The sequence below is a fragment of the Octopus bimaculoides genome, chromosome 4, assembly GCF_046866305.1.
Source record: "Octopus bimaculoides isolate indiv1 chromosome 4, ASM4686630v1, whole genome shotgun sequence".
Classification (NCBI taxonomy): Eukaryota; Metazoa; Mollusca; class Cephalopoda; order Octopoda; family Octopodidae; genus Octopus; species Octopus bimaculoides.
The window spans coordinates 91815734-91839097 of record NC_142931.1 but is presented as its reverse complement, the minus strand read 5'-3'; the positions used below and the strand labels follow the sequence as shown (position 1 = coordinate 91839097).

Here is a 23364-nt window from a genome sequence, read left to right as displayed (position 1 = left end):
TGGGGTCAATGTAATTGACTCAATACATTTGTCTGTCCTTGTTTGTCCCCTCTATGTTTAGCCCCTTGTGGGCAATAAAGAAATAAGAAACTTAAAATAGCTTGCATTTTGTATATTAAATGGCACACACATACATACTTATATTTTACTATCACATCTCATATTGTTGTTGATGTAGACAATCATTACCTAAGGGAAACTTTCCTAAATTTTTCCTTGTTATTATTTTACAACTCATTCTGATATCTCAAGTTCAATTTCAAGTCAGTATTATTGCTATTTTGACTATGTTTCCCCACGGCAAAAAAATAACAATAAAGCAAAAACATATATATATAAATACAGTATCACGCATATATACTATTATGGAACATTTTACAAAGTTTTATATATATATATATATATATATATATATATATATATATATATATATATATATATATATATATATATATATATATATACATACATACATACACACATATGTATTATATATACATATAACCAGCCGAAACTGCAAAGATAATCTGGAACTCAACTGAAGAAAGAAAACTCCAAATTACCTGTCTTTGTTTTTCTTGTCCTTTTTTTTATATCATCTGTCTGGATGTTTTGCGTTAGTGTCCCATTTTTTGTATTCCTTTATATATATATACATATATAATACATATAAATATGTATATGCATAGATATATACATACATGTATATATATATATATATATATATATATATATATATATATATATATATATATACACACACACTCACATATATATATATATGAATATATATGTTTATTTCTTTTCATTTGTCTAGCTCATAAACATCTAGTGTGTTACTAGCATAGTAAGACAGTTTGATGTCTATTGTTAGCATACAAGGGATCCATATAGTGATCTCTCAATGTTTATTAATATAAATATATGCACATACATATGTAGGGCATCCAGCTGTAGAAACTCTGCCAAATTAGATTGGAGCCTGGTGTCGCCTCCTGGTCCACCAGTCCTCAGTCAAGTCGTCCAACCCATGCTAGCATGGAAAGCGGACGTTAAATGATGATGATGATGATGATGATGATGATATATATATATATGTATGTATGTATGTAAATATTATGTGGTGTGTGTGTGTGTATATATATATCATCATCGTTTAACATCCACTTTCCATGCCGGCATAGGTTGGACGGTTTGTCTGAGGACTGGCATATATATATATATATATATATATAACAATAACAAGAACTTTTTATCAGTGCACTCAAACGAACACACACACACATACATACATATATAATTATATTGACATAGTTCATTTAATTACTTAAGACCTATTCAATTCAACAAATAACATTCGACATTAAATTATATTACTGTATTTGCACATTAAATTAAAAATTTTGATTCCAAATGCTTGAAGATAAAATTTAGAAAATCCCTGAATGCTTTAAACATTAAGATGAGTTACTAAAAAATAAAGAGACGAAAAAAACCCCACATATATTAAAAATTTTTCAACTGAATATGTTGATTGTATATAAAGTACATGACACTTATCATACAAGTTACACCAACACAACTGATTAACCTGATAATTGGAATACATAATTAAATCTGTCCAAATTGAATGTGACCAGTCTGCTCAGCATGTTGTTGAGCTTCTGACTGGCCTGTTAACTGGGTCTGACAAACTATACAACGTAAAGTAAATTTATTCACATCAGTAAATTGCCTATTTGCTTTAGCAACAGCTGCAATTTCAAGGGCTTGCTGCAACACATCATCATCACTAGTCGAAAAAATAGTCTCACATGTAGAATCATCAAGTTCCAATATCAAAGGATCATAGTGAATTCCATCATAAATCAATAATACTCTTTTATCGTATTTTTGATCTTCACCAAATCGATCAATACGACCTGATTGTGTGTCAACCACATCAATTTCGACATTATAATGTTTGCTTAGCACAGAAATTTCAATAGCACCCCCCCAAGAATCTTCTTTTAAAAGCCAGTTAATATATTTAGAATTCTCCTGTCCAAGTAAAGCTGTAGAATATGTTACTGGATCATTCATAACTATTTTTGCAGCTAATTTCCGCATAGAATCAGCACATGAAAGATCAACCAATCCATTATTCATCACTGTGTTAACACTTGTGAACAAACAAGAATTATTGGCTGGTACAACCTTTCGTATTAATATACCTGATGATTTCCTAGTCTTTGGTATAGTAGTACATTTTTCAATGGAAGAAATTGGTTTACTAGAGGAATCTTTGACCTTTGAACCCAGGCTCTTTTCCACAATAAGAAGATCTCCAGATCGGAAAGGACAATTTGAAAGCTGTAAGTTGTCATCACTAAGATTAGCATGCTTTGGAGGATAACCATAAAAGATTTTTTGTTGTTCTGAAGGAATGTTGGTGACTTTGGTAATAAGCTGCTTCAGACAAGCAACAGTAGACTGCATAGTTAAACCAGTGAGTACATGTTTACCAGCACTGCTCTTGCACTGAAGTCTGATTTGATTATTACTCATGATGGAAGCTGCAAAAAGATATAAATACATATTAGTTGATGAATGCATTCATATGAAAATGATAGATGTAAAGTAAATTGATAACAAAATACTTTAAAAAGGAATAAGATAATAACTTTCACAGTCTGTGAGTACATTTCATTCACAAGGTTCAGTCCCACTGCTTGGCACCTTGGGCAAGTGTCATCTACTATAACCTCAGGCTGACCAAAACCTTGTGAGTGAATTTGGTAGATGGAAACTGAAAGAATCCCACTGTGTGTGTGTGTGTGTATATATATATATAATCTCCACATAATTAAATCAATGGCTAACTAGCTCAGTTGACTTGCTTCTTCTTGTGTTTGTTTCTTCATTCTCCACATAACTATAATTATAAACTGCAGTTTAAACAATAAATTACCAGCCTCTGGATACCTTCTAACGAAGACGGTACCCACACAAGTAATTCCCAGGAGTGCCTCCGGATTTAAATATCCCCTGGTTGCTTGGATACTTCAGACTACCCCTGAAATATTGAAGCAATCCTATCATTTACCTATATATATATATATACACACACACAATATGCATGCAGGTGTGTGTGTGTTTGTCTCCCACCACTGTTTGATAACTGGTGTTGGTATGTTTACATCTTGTAACTTAACAATTCAGCAAAAGAAACTGAGAGAATACCAGGCTTATAAAAAAATAAGTACTGGTGTCAATTCAGGCAGCTAAAAATTCTTCAAGGCTAGTGCCCCAGCATACTCCACTGTCTAATGACTGAAACAAGTAAAAGAAGTAATGGAAGTAAATTCTGAGTGGCTTTGGTGACAAACGGTTTTAGTACTGACATGTAAAAAATTCTCTCTGAACAGAAGCATACTAAGTGCATACCAGTGATCATATTACAAGCAGAATTCCATCAATCAGTATTACCACTGTGTTATTTTTTTGCTAAACCTTAACTCTACTTAGGCTTTAATCAACAACTCATAACTCTGTAACACTTCAAGAAATATTTTCAATTTGAATCCTGATCAAACCATGATATTTTTCTTTAATAGCTCACTTTGCATATTTAATATAATTTATTTTTTCCAGTACATGAAATCTTGGCATTTTACTCCAGACCTCTTCTCAAGCAAGCATATACATGTTTGACTGTCTATCATTATGTGCTGAATAGCATGGGAACCAGAGTGTGCTGCTTAATTTTGATAAGGACTCTCAGCAGTACTGATGTAGCCGTTGTTTACTTGATGGTGATGACAACGATACATATTGAACTTACACCATTACAATTATGTTAGCATGTGAAAAAGTGAAAGAAACTTTTGAATCACAACTGAAAAGCAGCAAAAGGTTTATTACTATATAAAAGGAGATGTTCTGGACATTTAATAAGAATATGAAGTCAAAAAAATCTTTGAGACATATTCCAGTTAATGCTAATAAACTTGTTACTTACGAAATAGTCTACATTAAATTTGATGTTATAAAGTAGTGAGTCCTACCCAGTAGATTTCAGCAATTAATGTCCATTTTCCATGCTGGCATAGGTGGACGGTTTGACAGAGGACTAGCAAGCCAGCAGGCTGCACCAAGCTCCAGTCTGATCTGGCAAGGTTTCTACAGCTGGATGCCCTTCCTAACGCCAACCACTCTGGGAGTGTAGTGGGTGCTTTTTACATGCCACTGGCACAAGAGCCAGTCAGGTAGTCAGGTAGCACTGGTATCAACTACGTTCGGATGGTGCTTTTTATGTGCCACCAGCACAGAGAGCCAGTCAGGCAGCCCTGGCATTGACCCACACTTGAATGATGCTTATTAAATGTCACCAGCATGGAGAGCCAGTCAGGGAGCCCTGACATCAGCTACAATTATGATTTCACTTGACTTAACAGGTCTTCTCAAGCATAGCATGTTGCCCGGCGATTCAAAGGTACTTTTAAATTGGCTGATTATGCGAAACTGGTATCAGCTACAGCTGCGATCTCACTTTACTTGTTGGTCTTCTCGATCACAACATATCTCCAAAGGTCTCGGTCTCTTGTCATTGCCTCTGTGAGGCCCAACGTTCAATACAAAATCATATTCTCACATCCACTATCACATTTTTATTTGGAGTGTTAATAAAGAATAATGCAGCATATCTTTAGAAAGTTATGTCAATTCTAAAAGAAAACAAGATTGGGAATGAGAAGAAAAACAATAAGAAACATTTGAAGTCTCAAGAAATTTGTTTCTGATCAAACAAATCTATCATAATTCAGGATAAGTCTTTAGGGTTCTAGATATTAAGTTGTTAACAAAATAATAATGCAGGAACTAAAATTATCACCTATGTTTCCTGATTAACTGTAAAAGAACAAAAATACAGTTAAAAATGACGGGGAAATTTGTGTGGGGGTGGGGGAAGTGGAGTCGGGTGGCGAACAACCTCCGCCTATGTCCTTCCTATGGGTTTTGAGGTTTGAAAGAATCTGACCCTTAAAATCGTCGGAAAACCATTCGCTCATTAGGTAAATCACATTTACAAAGTGAAACGGGTATAATAGCAAAAGTATACCATATTTTTAAAATAAATTTTGCAGATACGTTGTCGAGAATGTACATTACAACTACGTTAATAACGTTAAAAAATTGTATTAGAGAAGTTTTGGATCATTCTCCCCAGTCCTGGCATATTTTTTTAATCACATTTTGCAGAAATACATTTTCGAGAGTGTGTAGATTATAATTGTATAGATAAAATGCAGAAAAACAAAACAAACAAAATAAATAAAAAAACGTTTGGATTAGTTTCAGATTATTCTTCTCCACCGACTTAGTTAAGACCAATTTCTATAACTTAAGGTAAGTCTCGTTATTTTTCAGTTTTATATGTTTGAAACATGAATATTATATAATCTATGCTCTTGAAAACGTAGTTCTGCAAAATTCTATTTAAAATATCCATTTTAAAGAGCGTTATGAGGTAACAAAGTCGAAGTGGACGGTGATTCGAAATATAAGAGTTTAAATATATTATTTATAATCAGTCTCTCAAAAACGTATCCCTGCAAAGATTTACTACACAATATGAATTTTTTTTTTCCAGAAACTTATGAAGAAACAAAATCGAGAGGGGCACCAATCTGTAGTCAATTTTTGCTGCTCGATCTACAAAAATTACCCTCAAATCACACCCTAGCATCTTATATAATCGATATATAGAACAATGTAGACCTTGATACATAAAAAGATGAGGTAGTCACGACTAGGACGCCTTTGATAATAGATCTGAGATGAACTAAAACAACAAAGTGGAGAGAGTAACATGTCCGAGCTGTGACATCGCACACACCGCATGTCTGACTACGCTGTTGTTCTCAGGTATGAGTTAAATCTAGAATAGACTTCGTTTTCGATGAAGTTCATCTAGGATAATTTGCATCATCTAGTTTTTCTTTGCACGATATTATTTGGGGTAAATTTGGATGGGCCAGATGAGAAACATTTTAAGATCAAGTTTCAGAAATGTTTAGGTGTGTGTTGCTAAGTATTTATATTTATGAATGATAAGGCACGCAGTCATTGTATATATGAATGATGAGGCATGAAGTAGTATATTTGATATCATTGACGATGTTATCAACTATATAGAAAGAGGTTTGAAATAGGCTACACATCTTATACACATCGCGATGGTTTTGGTTTTGTAGAACAATAAAAAATAAAAGATTATCGTACTATTTTCATAAACAACGATCTCGTGTTTTGAGTAAGTTTTCATTCTTAGATCAAGCAATATAATCATAAATATTTCTTTACACTCACACACACAAACTGGAAACCCTTTTGTATTGACTTAGGAACGTTTGTCTTAATAATACCGGCAAGAAAGAATTTCTTTTGGGGAGTAAATATAATGGTTCATTGAAATATAAATAATCCATTATCGGACATGTTCAAGATGCAAAATGAATTGCTTAGAAATGTTGAAAGAAAATTTAGTAATATAAGAAAATATAAGCGATCAGATCTGGACAAAGAAATTCGGAACTCTGAAATGGCGCCGGGTTTGGAATTGAAAACCCATGGAAAAGCAATAGCTGCGACTGGAGATTAAAATATATATATTTTTAAGGATCGTTAATATAAATGCAGAATTTTTTGAAAATAAAAAAATAAGCAATCAAACAAAATATATTAGGAAAGAATAACATCCAACCTACATTTTATGAAGAAATTTACCGAAAGCCTTCGTTTCCGAAGACGTCAAATTGTTCCATCAGATGAGATATATTCCACGAGAACAAAGTTGTGTTCTCGTAAACATTAAATATGTTTTACGTCACTTCCGTTTGGAGTTGTCAGTTATTATTCTGGAACTTGGGGTTTATAAATGTGTTGTTAGTTTTAACTTGAATAAACTATATTTTAATCATTACTTCTCCCTGAGCAATTAATCGACACGACCTATTCTTTCGTTTGGTTACAAAATTTATATTATGTCTGTGTTTGTTGTACTCCTTTATGTCTTGTGGTTCGACGTATAAAAATAGATAAAATAAGAAATGCATGAACAAATATTCAGGTATTGAGGTCGATACGAAGGCAGTACCCCAAAATCGCACTTCAGTGACTAGTAAAATACCATGTCAGCAGGTAATTCCTACTTAAGAGAAATGTCCGTAAGTTATTAATCACAGACGAAAGAAAATGTTGAATAAAATTAAATTCATTTTTTAATTTTAAAATAATCGAATAAATCCCCACTTTCTGTGTGACAATTCGTAAGGGCTACACAGTTTCTTTTAATTCTGTTCTAAATAACTTTCGTTAAGACTTTGTTATAAATAACATTTATCGCAAGTGGTTAGAAAGTATATATACATCATAGAGGAAGATGCATGCATACTACAAATCTCCATAGTGTGTATTTTCTGTTCCTCTCTAAAACAACCGTATCGATAAGTTCAGACGAAAGCCATGAGATACAATATCACGTCACTTCCTGTCAACGAGTTGTCGTCGTGATATTAAGTTGAGAGAAGCATTAAGCGGAGCATTGACTATTGTATCACTGGTTGATTATGTCACTCAAATCCAGTGTTCCACTTCTTAATAAAGGTGAGTATTCAATAATAATTTCACCAATTGAAACCCTTCCATTTCATTCAGATTGTGATGCTTGATTTCCCAAATGAACAACTCGTGCGTGCATGCATCTATAAATATACAAGGTGGAAATTACCATGTTATGTTCAAATTATTTTATCATCACTTTTCTTTTCTCCAAAAACCTTATGAACAGTACGCTAAATTATTTTTACTACATAATACTCAAATTTCTTTTTATTTTTATTAATACATGCATCTGTCAATATTCCAATGTAAATAAATGTTTGTCTTAGTTTCAATTTCTTTCTTTTTCTTTTGTAACTTTAGTATTACATAAAATATCAAACGTTTAAATGTCAGTACAATTGATATGGTAGACGTACAGTTTGCTGTTACTCCTTATACTACGAATATTGGATTATAGTGAAACTATATCAAAAGGTACATAAATTGAATGGTGTGTGAAAGTTGAACTATTGAATTATGTAGTACAGTACTTGAAGGTTAACCGCGCGTTGTTATTTCGAGTTCTGGCTATTTCGCTGGTTGCCACACACATAGCCACACAATTAAGTGAGCGGAGGTAAAGGACATGGACCGCACTGCCCTTTCGGTTTTCCTTTTTTCTACAGAAACCCACCTGTTCGACTGCGGAGATTCCGAATCTGCAGAGGAAAAAAAACGGCATTTCAAAAATTTAGGTAATTTTTTTTTTTTTTTTTCCTTCTGAAAAATTGAAATTTTACAATTTTTTTTTTCCAGAATCATAAACTCCGTATTTTTCTCCGTATTTCGCAAAAAAAAAAAAAAAAAAAAAAAAAAAATTCTAAAACAAGTGAAAAATTGGGGGGGGGGGGGGGGATTAAAATTTTGAAATGCCTATTTTTTTTTTCAGATTAGGAATCTTTGCAGTCGAAAAGGTGGGTTTCTGTAAGGGGGGGGGACCCGAAAAAGGGTGTGGTCCATGTCCTTTACCTCTGTCATTAAGTGTTACTCATAAGTCTGTACACTTTAAATCTTCGCTTATTTATAAATATTTTTGACAATTATAAATACCTATTTTCTGGTTGGCTTGTAATGATGGGAAATGTCTTTGAAGGGAATTCCGTATAAAATCTGATATTTAGAGCATATTATTTGTATTAAAACGAAGCGGGGGGGGGGGTTATTTCCTGAGTAGCTTGTATGAAATTACCGTGTAAATTAGGTAAACACCCTAGAAATTGATAGCGATATACCTCCTTTTTAATATAATTTATAGCTTTTTCATTTGTTTAATTTGTAGAAAATTGGCTGTAAGTATTTGTGTATATATTTGTAGGTTAAATTATCAATAAAAATACATGTATTCTTCATTCACCAAAATGCATTTTATAAACAGCTTGATGAGATAGCACAGACCAGGGCTATGGTAAAAATCTATCAGTATCGTAGTTTGCTCAAATAGTAATGTTTGTTTTGTGTTGCGGCATGCTGTTTACTGACAAGTAGTGACAAGGTTGGTCCATCTCTCAACCAAAACTGTCTTGTCGAGTAATGTAACAAACGTCTTTCAACAGCTACATTTTTCACCCGCTAAGGTTTCGTAAGTTTTATTCTTGATTTTTTTTTCTTGCGTATATATGGTTAATAAGAAAAAAAGATTAAGGGAAGGGTTAAGTGCAAACCCCTAATTCGTTTAATTTCTATGGTAATGACCAAAAAGCGTCGTTGGTTACAAGTGTCTAATGGGCCGATCTCTTGTATATCCATTGGCGAGAGTGTCAGTAAAGTGTTTAATTCAGAACTAATATCTTGAAGGACTTCGTTTTTTTCCCCATTTTCTTACTCTTGTTTATATCCTTCGTCGATATATTTTTATCGATAGACAACATACACACGTACTTATATGCACACATTTGTACATACAGTGGTGAATTTCATGTGGTGCAGTGTGACGTTCTGAATATGTATACTCTCCACTGTCTAGTCTATTTCTGTACACCTGTAGATTCTAGTTATTGGACTCATTCAGAGCGTGATAGTTGCTGTTCCCTTTACACAATGTTTAAAGACTGTTGATGCTGTTGCTACTTTTTTTTTCTGTATATGTTTATCTGGACTAAGAATATATGTTGATTTGTTTGGGAGTGATTTCAGCGTAGTGATAAAGATTGTAAAGATTTTACACTGCACTAAGAAATAGTCTCATCTGCCTATCCAAATGGTCTTTGTGTTTAGAGTTTTTACTTCACTGTGTAGGTAACCTGGGGGTGCTGTGCAACTTGAGATTCGAAGTGCATTATTTTGTGTTCTTTTGTGTAATCACTATTGTTTCTCGCTGTTGACCAATTGTGTACAAATAAGTGAACTATGTTTGTGCTTTGTTTAGCTGTTTTCTAAAGGTATATATATATATATATATATATATATATCTATATATATATATATATATATACATTCACAAGGTACAGGAATCTTATATGTATATCATTCTGCCTAAATAATGGAACTGAAGATACAATATCCCTGCATATCTCAGGTCTATTTTCATTCCTCCACTTCACTCTCTATTTCATATCTTATCTAGAATAACTATTGCTTAACCATCTTCTCACACCGTCTCCGATGAAGGGATATATAAATTAACCCAGAAACAGCTGTAAGACCTTCTATTTATAAATGTTCTGAATTCTTTCACAGCCTTGGATTTTTATCTCATTCTGTTAATTTTTTTTATATATACATATATCTAAATATACATATATAGATATATCTATATATACATATATCTATATATACACATATACATATATCTATATATACATATGTACATAAACCCAATTTCTTAACCGATACTAAAGTAAGATTAATATGCCCAAATAAATCGGACCTATGTAAATTAAGTAAGCTAATACTCGACAAATACACCCCTAAGTTAAAAAGTAGAATAGCACTAGAATTATGGTCCAACACATATGAAGCCCTAAACTGGTTCTCCAATATACAGAATGCAAGGAACTACAAATTCATACAGATAGACATAATAGATTACTACTCCTCAATTAACCCTACGATCCTAAATAGCACCCTAATATTCGCCAAAAATCGCACGCATTTACTTATGAAATAAATACAAGTAATACTAGAAGTAAAGAAATCAGTTATAAGCTTTGATAATAAACTTTGGGTACGAAAGGACTCCCCTAACTCTTTTGATATCACTATGGGAGCCTCAGATTCAGCACAGATAACTGACCTGGTGGGCATTTATTTGCTATCATGCATACAGGATGAATTCCCAGAATGGCTAAACTGCCTCTTCTTAAAAGAAAATATGAGAACAGTTTTTTTTGTCTACGTATAGGCCTCTTTGTCTTTTCCAAGTATCGGTAAATCTGCTTGACTCTGTACAAATCCTACGCCAACTTCTTCATCTAAATAATCCCATTTAGCCAGGAACCACTTAAACTACTTACACGCAAACATTCACCTCCTAACCCCTACTCACTTTACACACCCCATAATAAATTATTTTACACCTACACAGGTCTTTCTCCATTACTATGAACTTCCTACAGCTTTAAGTCCAAAAGACACATAAATTCCTTATTCACCCCGGACTGAGTAATCCAGATAGAGTTAGCCCCCTTTTCACCATGAGTTAGAGTTAACACCCTTTCTTTACACTGCTGGTGAAAAGTCTAGCCAGAATAAACACGTGGAAAACATGCACTTACTTAAACTTGGGACTACAGATCAAAATAACCCATCCTACATCCACTTCACAGCAGAATTATCAACTAAGAAATCTACTATAATGTAAGACTGACCATTCTTTGTCTTCTCATTACCAGTGGATCCTTAAGTCTTTCACTCTTCCTACCTCTACATATGTCTATGCATTCTGATGATGCCTACCACAGCAACTGGTAAACAGAAACGATCGTAAATGTACTATTACTACCACTCTTCTTTATTAATTAAATTAATGGCTTACTAGCACAAACGACCAACTTCTTTCTGTTATTTTTCCTCCATTTTCTTCTTGCATATAATTTAAACTACAGTTTACTTGCTGAATTACCTGCTACTGTATATCTTTTACCAAGAACTGTACCTATGTAGCTAATCACCAGGAGTGCCTTTGGATTTAACCATCCCTTAGAGGTTTTAAACACCTCTAACTTATACCTACACACGGAGAGGGTCATAGCCCAACTAATTAGGGAGAGAGTCAGCTTAGATGAGATGTAGTTTGGATTCGTGCCAGGGAAAAGCACCACTGATGCTATATTTCTGATAAGACAGCTGCAGGAGAAATACCTAGCCAAAGATAAACCTCTGTACTTGGCTTTCGTTGCCATGGAGAAAGCCTTTGACAGGGTCCCCCGATCCCTTATCTGGTGGTCAATGAGGAAATTAGGGATAGAAGAATGGTTAGTGAGAGCTGTGCAAGCCTTGTATAGGGACACTGTCAGTAAGGTGAGGGTTGGCAATGAGTAACAGTGAAGAATTCCGGGTAGAGGTAGGAGTCCACCAAGGTTCAGTCCTCAGCCCCCTCCTATTTATCATAGTCCTCCAGGCAATAACAGGGGAATTCAAGACAGGATGCCCCTGGGAGCTCCTCTATGCTGATGACCTTGAACTAATTGCTGAGTCACTATCAGAACTAGAAGAGAAGTTTCAGGTGTGGAAGCAAGGACTAGAATCGAAGGGCCTTAGAGTCAACTTAGCTAAAACCAAAGTCCTAATAAGTAGGAAGGTAGACAAAGCACAAACCCATTCAGGTAGATGGCCCTGCTTGATCTGTAGAAAAAGCATAGGTAGAAACTCTATAAGATGTACCCAGTGCAAGCTATGGACACATAAGAGGTGCAGCAATATCAAAGGAAGGTTAACTAGGAAGTTAGTTTTTTTGTATGTGGCAGATGTTCAGGAGCAATAAACACTGAAAATGTGCAGAAAACAACCTTTGCCACACTCCAGGGAGAAAAACTAGACTTAGTTGATAGCTTCCGCTATCTAGGTGTCCAAGTTAGTAGTGGGGGAGAGTGCGCTGAAAGTGTAGCTGCTAGAATAAGAATAGCCTGTGCAAAATTCAGAGAGCTCTTACCTCTGCTGGTGACAAGGGGCCTCTCACTCAGAGTAAAAGGCAGACTGTATGACGCATGTGTATGAACAGCCATATTATATGGCAGTGAAATATGGGCCTTGACTGCTGAGGACATGCGTAGGCTCGCAAGGAATGAAGCCAATATGCTCCGATGGATGTGTAATGTCAGTGTGCATACTAGACAGAGTGTAAGTACCTTGACAGAAAAGTTGAACCTAAAAAGCATCAGTTGTGGTGTGCAAGAGAGCCGATTGCACTGGTATGGTCATGTGGCGAGAATGGATGAGGATAGCTGTGTGAAAAAGTGTCACACCCTAGCAGTTGAGGGAACCTGTGGAAGAGGTAGGCCCAGGAAGACCTAGGATGAGGTGGTGAGGCACGACCTTCGAACATTGGGCCTCACCGAGGCAATGACTTCTGACCGAGACCTTTGGAAATATGCTGTGCATGAGAAGACCCGGCAAGCCAAGTGAGACCTAAATCCAAGGCCTCTGCCAGGGATGTAGCCAGCCCACTTATGCGTACCTTCCGTCATTGGACACTAAACTCCACTTGCGAAGACCTGTTGGGGCAAGTGAAAGCGAAATTGTAATGGCACCTGTGCCCAGCGTCACCTTCCTGGCACATGTGCCGGTGGTACGTGTAAAGATATTCGAGCGAGATCGTTGCCAGTGCCGCTGGACTGGCTCCTGTGCAGGTGGCATGTAAAATACACCATTTCGAGCGTGGCCGTTGCCAGTACCGCCTGACTGGCCTTCATGCCAGTGGCACGTAAAAGCACCCACTACACTCTCAGAGTGGTTGGCGTTAGGAAGGGCATCCAGCTGTAGAAACTCTGCCAAATTAGATTGGAGCCTCGTGTAGCCACCTGCTTCACCAGTCCTCAGTCAAATCGTCCAACCCATGCTAGCATGGAAAGCAGACGTTAAACGATGATGATGATGATATATATATATATATATATATATATATATAGATAGGTATATATAGATATATTAAAAATGCAACTTATGCTACCTTCTTCAAAAAATAGCTAGATATACATATTTATGATGGGCTTCTTTCAGTTTCTGGCTTCCAAATCCACTCACAAGGCTTTTGTCAGCCTGCGGTTATAATAGAAGACATGTGCTCAAGGTGCCATGCAGTGAGACTGAACTTGGAATCATGTTGTTGGGAAGCAAACTTCTTATCACACATCCATGCCTTGTCTTGTTTTGCATATGGGTGGTTAGTTGCTTTTCATACTTTTTGGTATAGTTGACTAAGATGGAAATGGCAAGTACTAAGTTTTGTTTTGGAGATGAGTTTCTAGGTGCTTGGTCTTTAGAGGTAAAGACAAAAAGTTACAACTAGTATTATCTCTATGAATTTTTTTTATCAGAATGTCATGTGTGCCTTGAAATCATTTGCGATAATGGTGTGTTGTAATTGGGTATGTAACTTATTGTGACAATAAGTGGTGAGATGTATATGTTTATTAATTCATTTAAATGTTTCTGTTGCTGGTTTTCAACTTAGAGGCTTGTATTTCTTGTTATGTTCTATTAGTGTTCAAGTGCTGTTTATGGTATATATGTGTACTGGATTTATGATTTTATTTTGGAATTTTAGATTGTTGTTAAGCTCCAAGTCAACCTTGATTGAACAGATCTATGATCAAAGCATTCCAGTTGTAACTGTCCATCTTTTTGTGTACTTAAGACTACAATGTTCAATGTGTCATTTCTTTAGACGGTAGGGTGTGATTTGAGAGAGCTTGAAGGTTATTTCTTGCTACCATGTAGAGACTCTCATTGGTTTGGGATTGTAGGATTATTTCTTATGTTAATGAGAATTTGATGTATCTTAAACCTATGTTTCTTTTTCTTTAGTTTGAATTTTTTTGTTTATTTGCTAATGTTGGTTGTATTTTGTATTGATAGGTGGGCTTGAAAAGGCAGTATTTCCAGTTTTTCTGTGATTTGCAGTTTGTATGAGTTTTTGGTGCTTTGTTTTATTTGAATATGTATGAGTATTTTGATGGAGCGTTTAGTTGCTTTGCTTAATTGTGTTAGAGCAGTATTCCAGAGATGATTACCATCCCATCTTTTCTTGAATGTTATATCTAGGACTGTAAAGGCACATAGCTTAGTGATTAGGGTATTTGGCTCACAATTTTAAGGTCATGAGTTCAATTCTCAGCAATGCGTTGTGTCCTTGTGCAAGACTCTTTATTTCATGTTGCTCCAGTCTACTCAGCTGGCAAAAATGTGTAGTACCTGTATTGTCACCAGCCTTGTCACACTCTGGATTACACTGAATCTCCCTGAGAACTACATTAAAGGTACACGTGTCTCTGGAATACTCAGCTACATGCATGTTAATTTCATGTGGCTGTTCTGTTGATTAGATCAACTGGAACCCTCGTTGTCGTAACTGAAGTGCCATTATATCTAGGACTGTATTATCCAATATCTGCATCTCTCTTTAGGATGGTTCAGTGAAGTTGAACAGAGATTTGTCTACCATTTCTAGCACATTCAACAGTCACATAGACTTACTTATCTGTTTGAAGTACCAGGACAGTTAGAAGCTGGAAGTTTTGTGTAATGGAAAGCTGTAAGGTCTGACTCTTTGATAACATTGTAATGGGTGGCTCCAGTGTATTTGGAGGTGAGAAAGGTTAAGAGTGTTTGGAGAACCAGTCTGTTGAACAGGGATACAGGTAGATGATTAACTATTGTGAACAATCAGACATACCAAATGAGTCGTCCCTCCTGTCACTGGTATAGGAGGAGCCCAGTAAAGCTTTATGCATTGAAACCATTGATGATAATAGCTTCTGAGAAAGGTGGGTTGTTATAGATTCTTGTCCTTTGTAAGTTTAATGGATTATTATAGATATTCTTCTGCAATATTTCAGATTTGTAATTTGGTTGTTTATATCTATTGTTGAGTTTTTGGAAATTGATCTTAGTAATGTCAGCAGTAGTGTTTTATGAATATCATACCTAATATAAATTTCTGTTTCTTGCCAGTAGCAGAAACACATAGAAATGTTGATAATTTACAATTCAGTTTCATGAATTTCAAGTGTAGGAACTTATTTAGAGTATGTAGCAGTAAACAAATAAGGCTTCAATTTACAACTAGGAACTTGCTCACTGCTGGTATCTTTACCCCATCAGGCCTGATGTATGTCCATTGTGTATAAAATAAAGCAAATAGAATAGAGATATAATAAATTACCTACATTTAATTTGATTCTATATCCACTTGGTCTGCAATATTTGACAATAAAATTTATGAACAACCCAATAGGCTTGCAAGCAGTAGTTGGCAGTTTGTTATCTCGGTAACCTAATTAATAGTGGAGGCAGGTGTTGTGAAAGCACAGCAGATATAATGATGTGATGGAAAGAATTCCAGGGGCTGTGCCATTTTGCCCTTTATTGCAAACAGAGGTATGATGTAAGGTAGTGAGATATGGGTTTTGAATATGGACAGTATATGAAATCTAGAAGGAAATGAGGTGTTATCACTTGTTCATCATCACTGTTTAACATCTTGTGATTTTAAATGAAAAAATAAACTGCAAAATTTGGAATGCAATCTATAGGTGTACAGAACCCTAACAACATACATTGAAGAAACAGCCTGTAGCATAGATGAGACGATAAGTGAACACTGGCAGGAATTTAAGGAGGAGAAAGCTCATCAGTGTTAAACTAGAACATGAGGGCTCGGTAGATAACATAGATGTTAGGATCTTATTGGCACTTAAAACAGACACAGTACTAAGGCAGATTACAGAGGCCACACAATAGAGAATAGATTGAGCCTCAACAGAAAACATGAATGGAGTAGTAACACCACCAACCCTCACTATGCCACATTCCACAAGCTGACTACTAAAGACAGAATAAAAAAAAAAATATGTCATGGGAACAAACTGTAATATACAAACCTGTATACATGCATACACATAGACACATGCACCAACACATGTGCAGATAGGGATACATACCACAGAAGGACAAACTGGAATAGATGGGACAAGAGAGAAGAGGAGACACAAGGAACAGAAAGTCATTGAATAGGTCACAGAATGTGTGACAAAAGAACTCTGACAAATATAAACAACTAGCAGTATAACCTGACCTTGTCCGGAGGTGACTTATTACGCCATCTACGATAAGTCTTGCTTGGTGAAAATCTACTAAAAAAGAAAGCCTTACAATGAAAAAACCCTTACGATGTAAATTAATAGGGAAGTCTGAAGGCTGTTTTGTGTAACATTATTAAGTGTACGTAAATTTCATCCATCTAATTGGCTATAGAAATGCTTGTGCAAAACAACTTTTTGCGCTGCCCTGATTATACATAGCAGGGTAATCTCTTTTCGCAGGTTGATCAAATAAGTATTAGTTGAATACTGAAATTGATATTCCCTCCTGCTCAAAATTGAATAGTAATGATCACTAAAAGGTTAAGCAATTGTCTATTTATTAACACAAGTGTGTGATAAATGAATAATCAAAATTAACACATTATGGAGCTGACCTATTGGAAGCTTTTAAAAATTCAGTTCTCCAAATATTAGAATGTTTGTACAAAAGGGAAAAATGTTGATTGCTTTATTGTTTCTGTCATTATGATAGTTAACAGAAACCAACTCTCACTGAGATCATTTTGTTTTTCATTCTTCCAGAGTCAGCTAGAGTACCAGTCGAGCACTGAGGTCAATTTAATCAACCACACCTTCTCCAAAATTTGTAGCTTTGTTAGAAATCAATAATTGTATATAGTTAATAAAATATACATCAACTATAAGGTAAAATAGATAGCAGTTATTTTTGAAAGTTTGTTTGTTAAAAAAAAATATCTTGGGACAACTCTTAAAAATATTTCATGATTCCTTATGTGAGCAAATAAACTCGAGGAAAAAAAAGGACATGCTTTCCCAAAAGAATAAATTTGAAGTATCTAACAATATAAATTGATTTCTGAACTTAATTTGCTAGCATCTTATATCTGTTCTTAGACACATACTACCTCTTAAATATTTGCCTGTATTCACCTAAAAGAAAATTTGCTGTTCTAAATTGGCAATCTGTGTACCACCTCCATTAGGCCTAAGTAAAATTTTATGCACAAAGACGCTTTTATTGGTATTTCTATTCATACAATTTGCTTTGTTGGTTGCACTTTGGTACAGGACGTCTGAAAGGAGTAGATATATATGTTCAGAATAGAAGACCTTGACCAAGAAGTAGTATGTATTCTGGCCAGTGATATCTCCTCTTTAGTATTTTTTGCTATTTATTCATTTAATTTGCTGTGAATATCCATCTCATTTCAGGGTCTAATGAAATCTATTTGGTTTTCTACCATTCTTATTTTCATTATGATTGATCTAGTTGTTGATGTACAAAAATTTAGCACAAGCAACTTGATATCTGTTGCCTATATTATGGTTGTTCAAACCTGATCAAGCAGATCTATGTCACATAGGCAGTCAGTTGAACAAGTAGTGTTCACATAGTCAATGTTCTAAATATTATACCTCTGCTTCATAGTGCACACCACTGTACAGTCTGACATGCAATTGTTCATCGTATGGAATGTCATGGAAGCAGTTATGTTGCTTTTTTCACTATTCTGTCTGTTTTTGAATACTAACTTGCATAGCTCCTGGTTATCCTTGGTTAAGTAGACTGACGATCAAGAGCAATCCATCCATTATCATCTCATTTTTATTTAGTCATTGTGCATCTAATGCTATTATAATTGAATGGAAGGTATATGATACCAGTGGAGTATCTCCTTCTCCCATTATAATTATTTATGTAGTTTCAAGGAGCTGGAACAGGTCACCAATTCGTAATGTCTGTGCGAAGCGAGGTGACAAGAATGGCTCCTTAGTACATCATGCAGTCGATACAATAAATATAAATAGAATAGTGCATATATGTGCCAGAGAGAAAAAGAGACAACCGGCTGAGAATGTTTAAGAGAAGATTTATTGATATGTTAACATGTGTGATTGTGTGTGCATCATATATACAGAATAATAGACAGGCTGTCATAAGAACGATGTATGCGTGTCTATGTAGGCATAGATGTATGCGCGTGTTAAGAACATAAAAGGATGGCAATGAAGAAGAGACAGTGAAAGAGGGCTAAGTTCATAGATACAAGAATGATAAATACCAGTTCGTAGTCAATTGTACATGATAGTTGAAATACTGTATCAAGAAGTTGCGGTGATGATGCAGAGCCGGTTGCAGTACATGGCGTATGTGAAGTTGTGGCTGTGATGCTGCTGCCTTGGTCACTTGGTACAGGATTTCTCGCAGGTTGTATATTCGCTGTTGGTCCATGATGAAGTAATTCATGAACATTGGAGTATTGGAACCTGGGCGAGTTGTGTATGTAGAGATGTTGACAATAGGACGATGGTGGCGACAGAGATGGAGGTTGCTCAATGCTGTTGGACGAAGTTGGTGAGTCTCAACGTAGCTGCTGTTGTGTTGTTGCTGGAACTGGCTGTGTCTTGTGTAGCTAGACCTTAAAAGGTCTGGGACCGAAAGACATCGAGATGAGGAGAAGCTGGGTTTTTATAAGGAGTTGTAGGCTCAAAACTGAGTTGAGAAGAGGCTGTCACACGTGACCTTATTTAGGGGCTTTGATTGGTTATACACTGCATATTGGCATGATGGAGTAAGAGACAAATTGCGCCAATACCAACCAATCAGAGTAGTGGACACAACAGGGTCCAAAATGCGGCCAAAGGCTAGCTGTTATCTATTACGTTCGTATGTATGTATATACAATAGAGAGGAAAGGAATTTCACTCGAGTGTATGCTACACCGTTATCTAATGAAGTCTTGTTTTAAGATAGTGGGATCTAAAGGAAATAATACTGTCATATCTTGCAGGTCCAGTGACTGCATAGAGGCTCCCTTGGTTTGTGTACCAATAGCTTCTTGTAGTGACCAAAGCAAAGGTCACTAAAGTAGACACAGTTGAAATATGACATTTGTTATTCTTTGTATCATTGGTATTATAACTCTCATGACAGTGATTGAAGCTAAGGAGGTTAGAGAAGCTACTACAGTTTTTGTATGTATGTGCATTTTTTAAATATATATTTGGATTGAGCGTGAGGGGTAGTATTCTTTGGATGATGCTGTTATAGACTGGGGAATGCTGTAACTTTTTAACATGTGGATAGGGGAGGAATAGTTAAAAGTTTGGTTCATGTAGAGTGATTCTGAAGCCATTTAATGCTTATTGAAACTATCAAGAGGTTTAAGCGCAAACATCACAACGGGAAATATGAGGTTTGGTGAAAAGAAGTCGAGAATAAGTTTTGTAGTGAAGATAGAATAAGTTTTGATATTGTCATAGAGATTTTATTGGTTTTAGCACTAAAATCATATGGTTTGTTTTGAATAGTAATTTTGAAAAATTATGCAATGTCTCATAGAATTATGAATTATCCATTTTTTTATATGAAAATATTTTTGATTTGGCTCTAAAGTTTTGTGCTATAATCCCCAAGAGAACATGTAGGTTCTAATAATTGCATGATCATGATTTCTTATTTTAGGTCTCCTCAATGTGGGTGCAGTAAACCCAGTCATCTTCAAGTCAGATATTTTATATCAGTCAATATACAAAATAAATTGTTAGATGGTATAGATTGGGCTGATACTAACTCTTATTAGGTGTAGAGATGTAGGCTTAATAGATAGCATTTAAGGAAAATTATGTAACAGTCAGAGCATATGATTTTCTTTTTCAACCCTAATAGATTATAATCCTAAAATTGTTTTAGAGCAAGACTTGAAAATTTTCCTTATCTAGAATTCTACATCTTTGTGCAGTTAACTACTGGTGTATTTTTGTATTTTACTCCTGTATAAAGGAAACTGTGCCATATAAGTTCTATGAGTACATTTAGAAATATAACACTTTTGTGAAGGGAATGTGCTCAATTGTGTGTTATGATTAGATGGACATTAATATGATGCTAGTCTCTTAACGATAATTAAGTAGAATTTTTGAATGCTCTTTTTCTCCTTTACTTACAAAGAATTGTAATAATGTAAAATTGCCATAATGTAAAAAATGGAAATTTACTAAATCAACATTTTTCTTTTATAATTCTGGATTCAAGAATTAAAGTTTATTTTGTAAACCCTATAATTGCCAGGTGTATTCATAGGCTTCTCAGTCAATGAACACAGATGTTGTTTCTCATTAGTTATTTTAACATTTTAAATGACTACTTAGCCTGTAAACTCTATTTTGTTCATATTTCAACAATGCCATAACATAATTGAGTATCCAAGATAAACGTAGATACTGTTTAAGTCCTTCAATTGCAAAGTATTATCTGATAAATATACTTAAATCACTTAGGGTGTTTGTCAACAACCAATTGAAATTGTCCTAGATTTTCATAAACCTATCTATATTAAATTATCAAGAATACTATTTCTCCTACTTTTTTCTTCTCTTCACTTTCTTATAAACAAGATTTCCTTTAGCTTCTTTGATATTGCCATTTTAACTACTATATATCAGTAAAGTATTAGAATGAAGCAGTTGACAAGGCAGTAAAGGCTAAGCGATAGGCTTGGATAACCTGGAAGGAAGGTAGTAGTAGGGAGCATTTTCAAATGGCTAGAAACAGCAGCTATGTGACAAGTATGCATAGTTAAAGATGAAGCAGAACAAATGAGATTTGTGCATGTCCTGTAATGTGAGGATCAGAGGCATGAATTATTCAGGATTGCAGGACAGTATGTGAGAGAGGACAAAGGAGTGTATTTGGAATGATGAAGATATCCTCACCATTGATGTGGAAGACAAAAGAGTGGCATGAAAATGCTATTGTAAGAGGTTGCTGAATGTGGAAAATATGTGGGTAATAGAGGGGCTATTTCATGTTGATCTTGCAGAGAGACCAATGATTCAAGTTGACAGCAGTGTGGTAGATAAAGCAATTAAAGATATGAAGAGAGGTAAAGCTGCAGGTCTATTGGGTGTGCATCCACGACAAAGTACAAAGGTACTGATCAAAAAATTGGGCATAAGCGGAATCAAATGTAGTGTGCAGGAAAGAAGACTATGATGGTATAGATATGAGATGAATATGGATGAGAATAGCTGTATCAAGAAGTTCTCATCACTTAATGTGAATGGAACTTATGGAAAAGTGAGACCCAGGAATACATGTAACAAAATAGTCACCTCATTACCACTATTCTCACTCTTTCCATCTCTACCCCAGTCTCTCTTACCTTGTCTTCTATGATTTGAGTAGTCATGTAGCTACATAGCAACGAGAACCTCTTCTGTTCTGGCCCTTTCTTTATCCATTAGCTTCAGAGGATCTTTGTCAGGCAAGCTTCATAGTGACCTCACTAGTGCTGGTGCTGTGAAAAAAACAAAAAAAACTCAGTACATGCTGTAAAGGGGTTAGCATTAGCAGGGGAAGCTGTTGAAACAATGTCAAAGCAGACACTGGAGCACTACGCAGTCCTTGGACTTGGCAGATCCTGTCAAGCCATCTCATCCATGCCAGCATGGAACATCGATGTTAAATGATGATTAGTGAATTTTTATAATTTTAATGCTTATTTCCTTTTTTCTGACTACAACCAGTTTTATTTTTATTCTTGTAATTAAATATGGCTTTTATTTCTTCTTAGGTAGTTTACATATTTATGGGGTGTTTCTTTTTTCTTGTTTTAATGAATACAGTTATTCCCAATTTTTTCAGTAAGTTTTATTTGCTTTTCTGTTAAAAATCTCTTTGAAGAGACTTCATTATTCTTCAGAAACAATATGAGTTTGAACCTTGTCACAAGCATACTGCCATGTTTTAGTTACTTTTTACAAATATGAGGTGGGGGAGCAAAGCTTGCATTAAAAGTTACACTAATATTTCACAGCAAATGATATGAAACCTAATGCAGAACAAAGGATACATTGTCAGCTAATAACAAACTCCTTTTTTTAGTTGGAGTATCCTTATGCACAGTTTATAACATCAAGCAAAGAATGGTTGTGGGCAATGAAGTCTGGCAGTGAAGTCTGGGGCCAACAAGAAGTGGAATCAAGACTTCATCAACACCTTCATGACAAATTACAATGGACCCAACCACATCCATGAGGAAGCTGGCTACTGAATTTGGACCCCAAAACAGCTGTGAATGAGGCTTTGGGCCTCAATTCCTACACCAAGACACTGAGACACCTGCAGACAGAACATATGAAGGCCAGGAGACTGGAGAGATGCAAAAAGGTTCTCACATACCTCAAGAAGAAAGGGTCCACTGAAAATTTTCTGAGAGATCATCTTCACAGTGGATACTGTTGTGGGCCACAGAAATGATTGGTACATTGCAGAGTCAACAGCTGACGTCAGGGGCACATTCAGAACAAAACATCCAGCCTAGGTCATGGCCTTTGATATTGTGGCCTCCAATGGAAGGAAGATGGGTAGGTGCTAACACCTGCTACAAGACGCTGAGATACCATACCTTGCCATGGCTCAAGGCCAACTACCCAGAAGGCAACTCTGTGTGGACCCAGGATGGTGCTCCCAGCCATACTGCCAAGAAGGTATAGA

The 23364-nt window shown here is 35.4% G+C and overlaps 2 protein-coding genes and 1 long non-coding RNA gene across 41 annotated transcripts in view; 1 reads left to right on the top strand and 2 right to left on the bottom strand.

Moving 5' to 3' along the window:
- Positions 1-1289: 1289 nt before the first annotated feature.
- On the bottom strand, positions 1290-7385 carry LOC106883143 (ubiquitin thioesterase OTU1). 3 transcript variants are annotated; one of them, XM_014934041.3, is made up of 2 exons: positions 6750-7385; positions 1290-2555 (listed from the first exon to the last, which is right to left on the bottom strand). In XM_014934041.3, the coding sequence occupies exon 2, from the start codon at positions 2545-2547 to the stop codon at positions 1612-1614; it is 936 nt and encodes a 311-aa protein (XP_014789527.1). In that variant the 5' UTR covers positions 2548-2555; positions 6750-7385; the 3' UTR covers positions 1290-1611. The 3 variants fall into 3 exon arrangements, with proteins under 3 accessions (XP_014789527.1, XP_089207123.1, XP_014789528.1); XM_089350997.1 differs by lacking the exon at positions 6750-7385 and adding an exon at positions 4047-6619; XM_014934042.3 differs by lacking the exon at positions 6750-7385 and adding an exon at positions 6352-6467.
- A 148-nt stretch (positions 7386-7533) lies between these two features.
- The window catches only part of LOC106883142 (6-phosphofructo-2-kinase/fructose-2,6-bisphosphatase), a 158253-nt gene continuing 142422 nt past the window's right edge, over positions 7534-23364 (top strand). For 28 of the 37 annotated variants that reach the window (XR_016241589.1, XR_016241585.1, XR_016241594.1 and 25 more), the window contains exon 1: positions 7534-7647. Coding sequence is in view for 7 of the 37 variants with exons in the window: in XM_089350979.1 (XP_089207105.1) it covers positions 7611-7647 (37 nt within the window). In the remaining 30 variants the exon portion in view is untranslated. Of the gene's footprint in view, positions 7648-8270; positions 8340-23364 lie in introns of all 37 variants that reach the window. The other 9 variants (XR_016241583.1, XR_016241582.1, XM_089350975.1 and 6 more) reach the window with 1 other exon arrangement.
- The window catches only part of LOC106883144 (uncharacterized), a 37004-nt gene continuing 32356 nt past the window's right edge, over positions 18717-23364 (bottom strand). The window contains exon 4 of the long non-coding RNA XR_016241599.1: positions 18717-22165. This is a non-coding gene — a long non-coding RNA (uncharacterized LOC106883144). The remainder of the gene's footprint in view (positions 22166-23364) is intronic.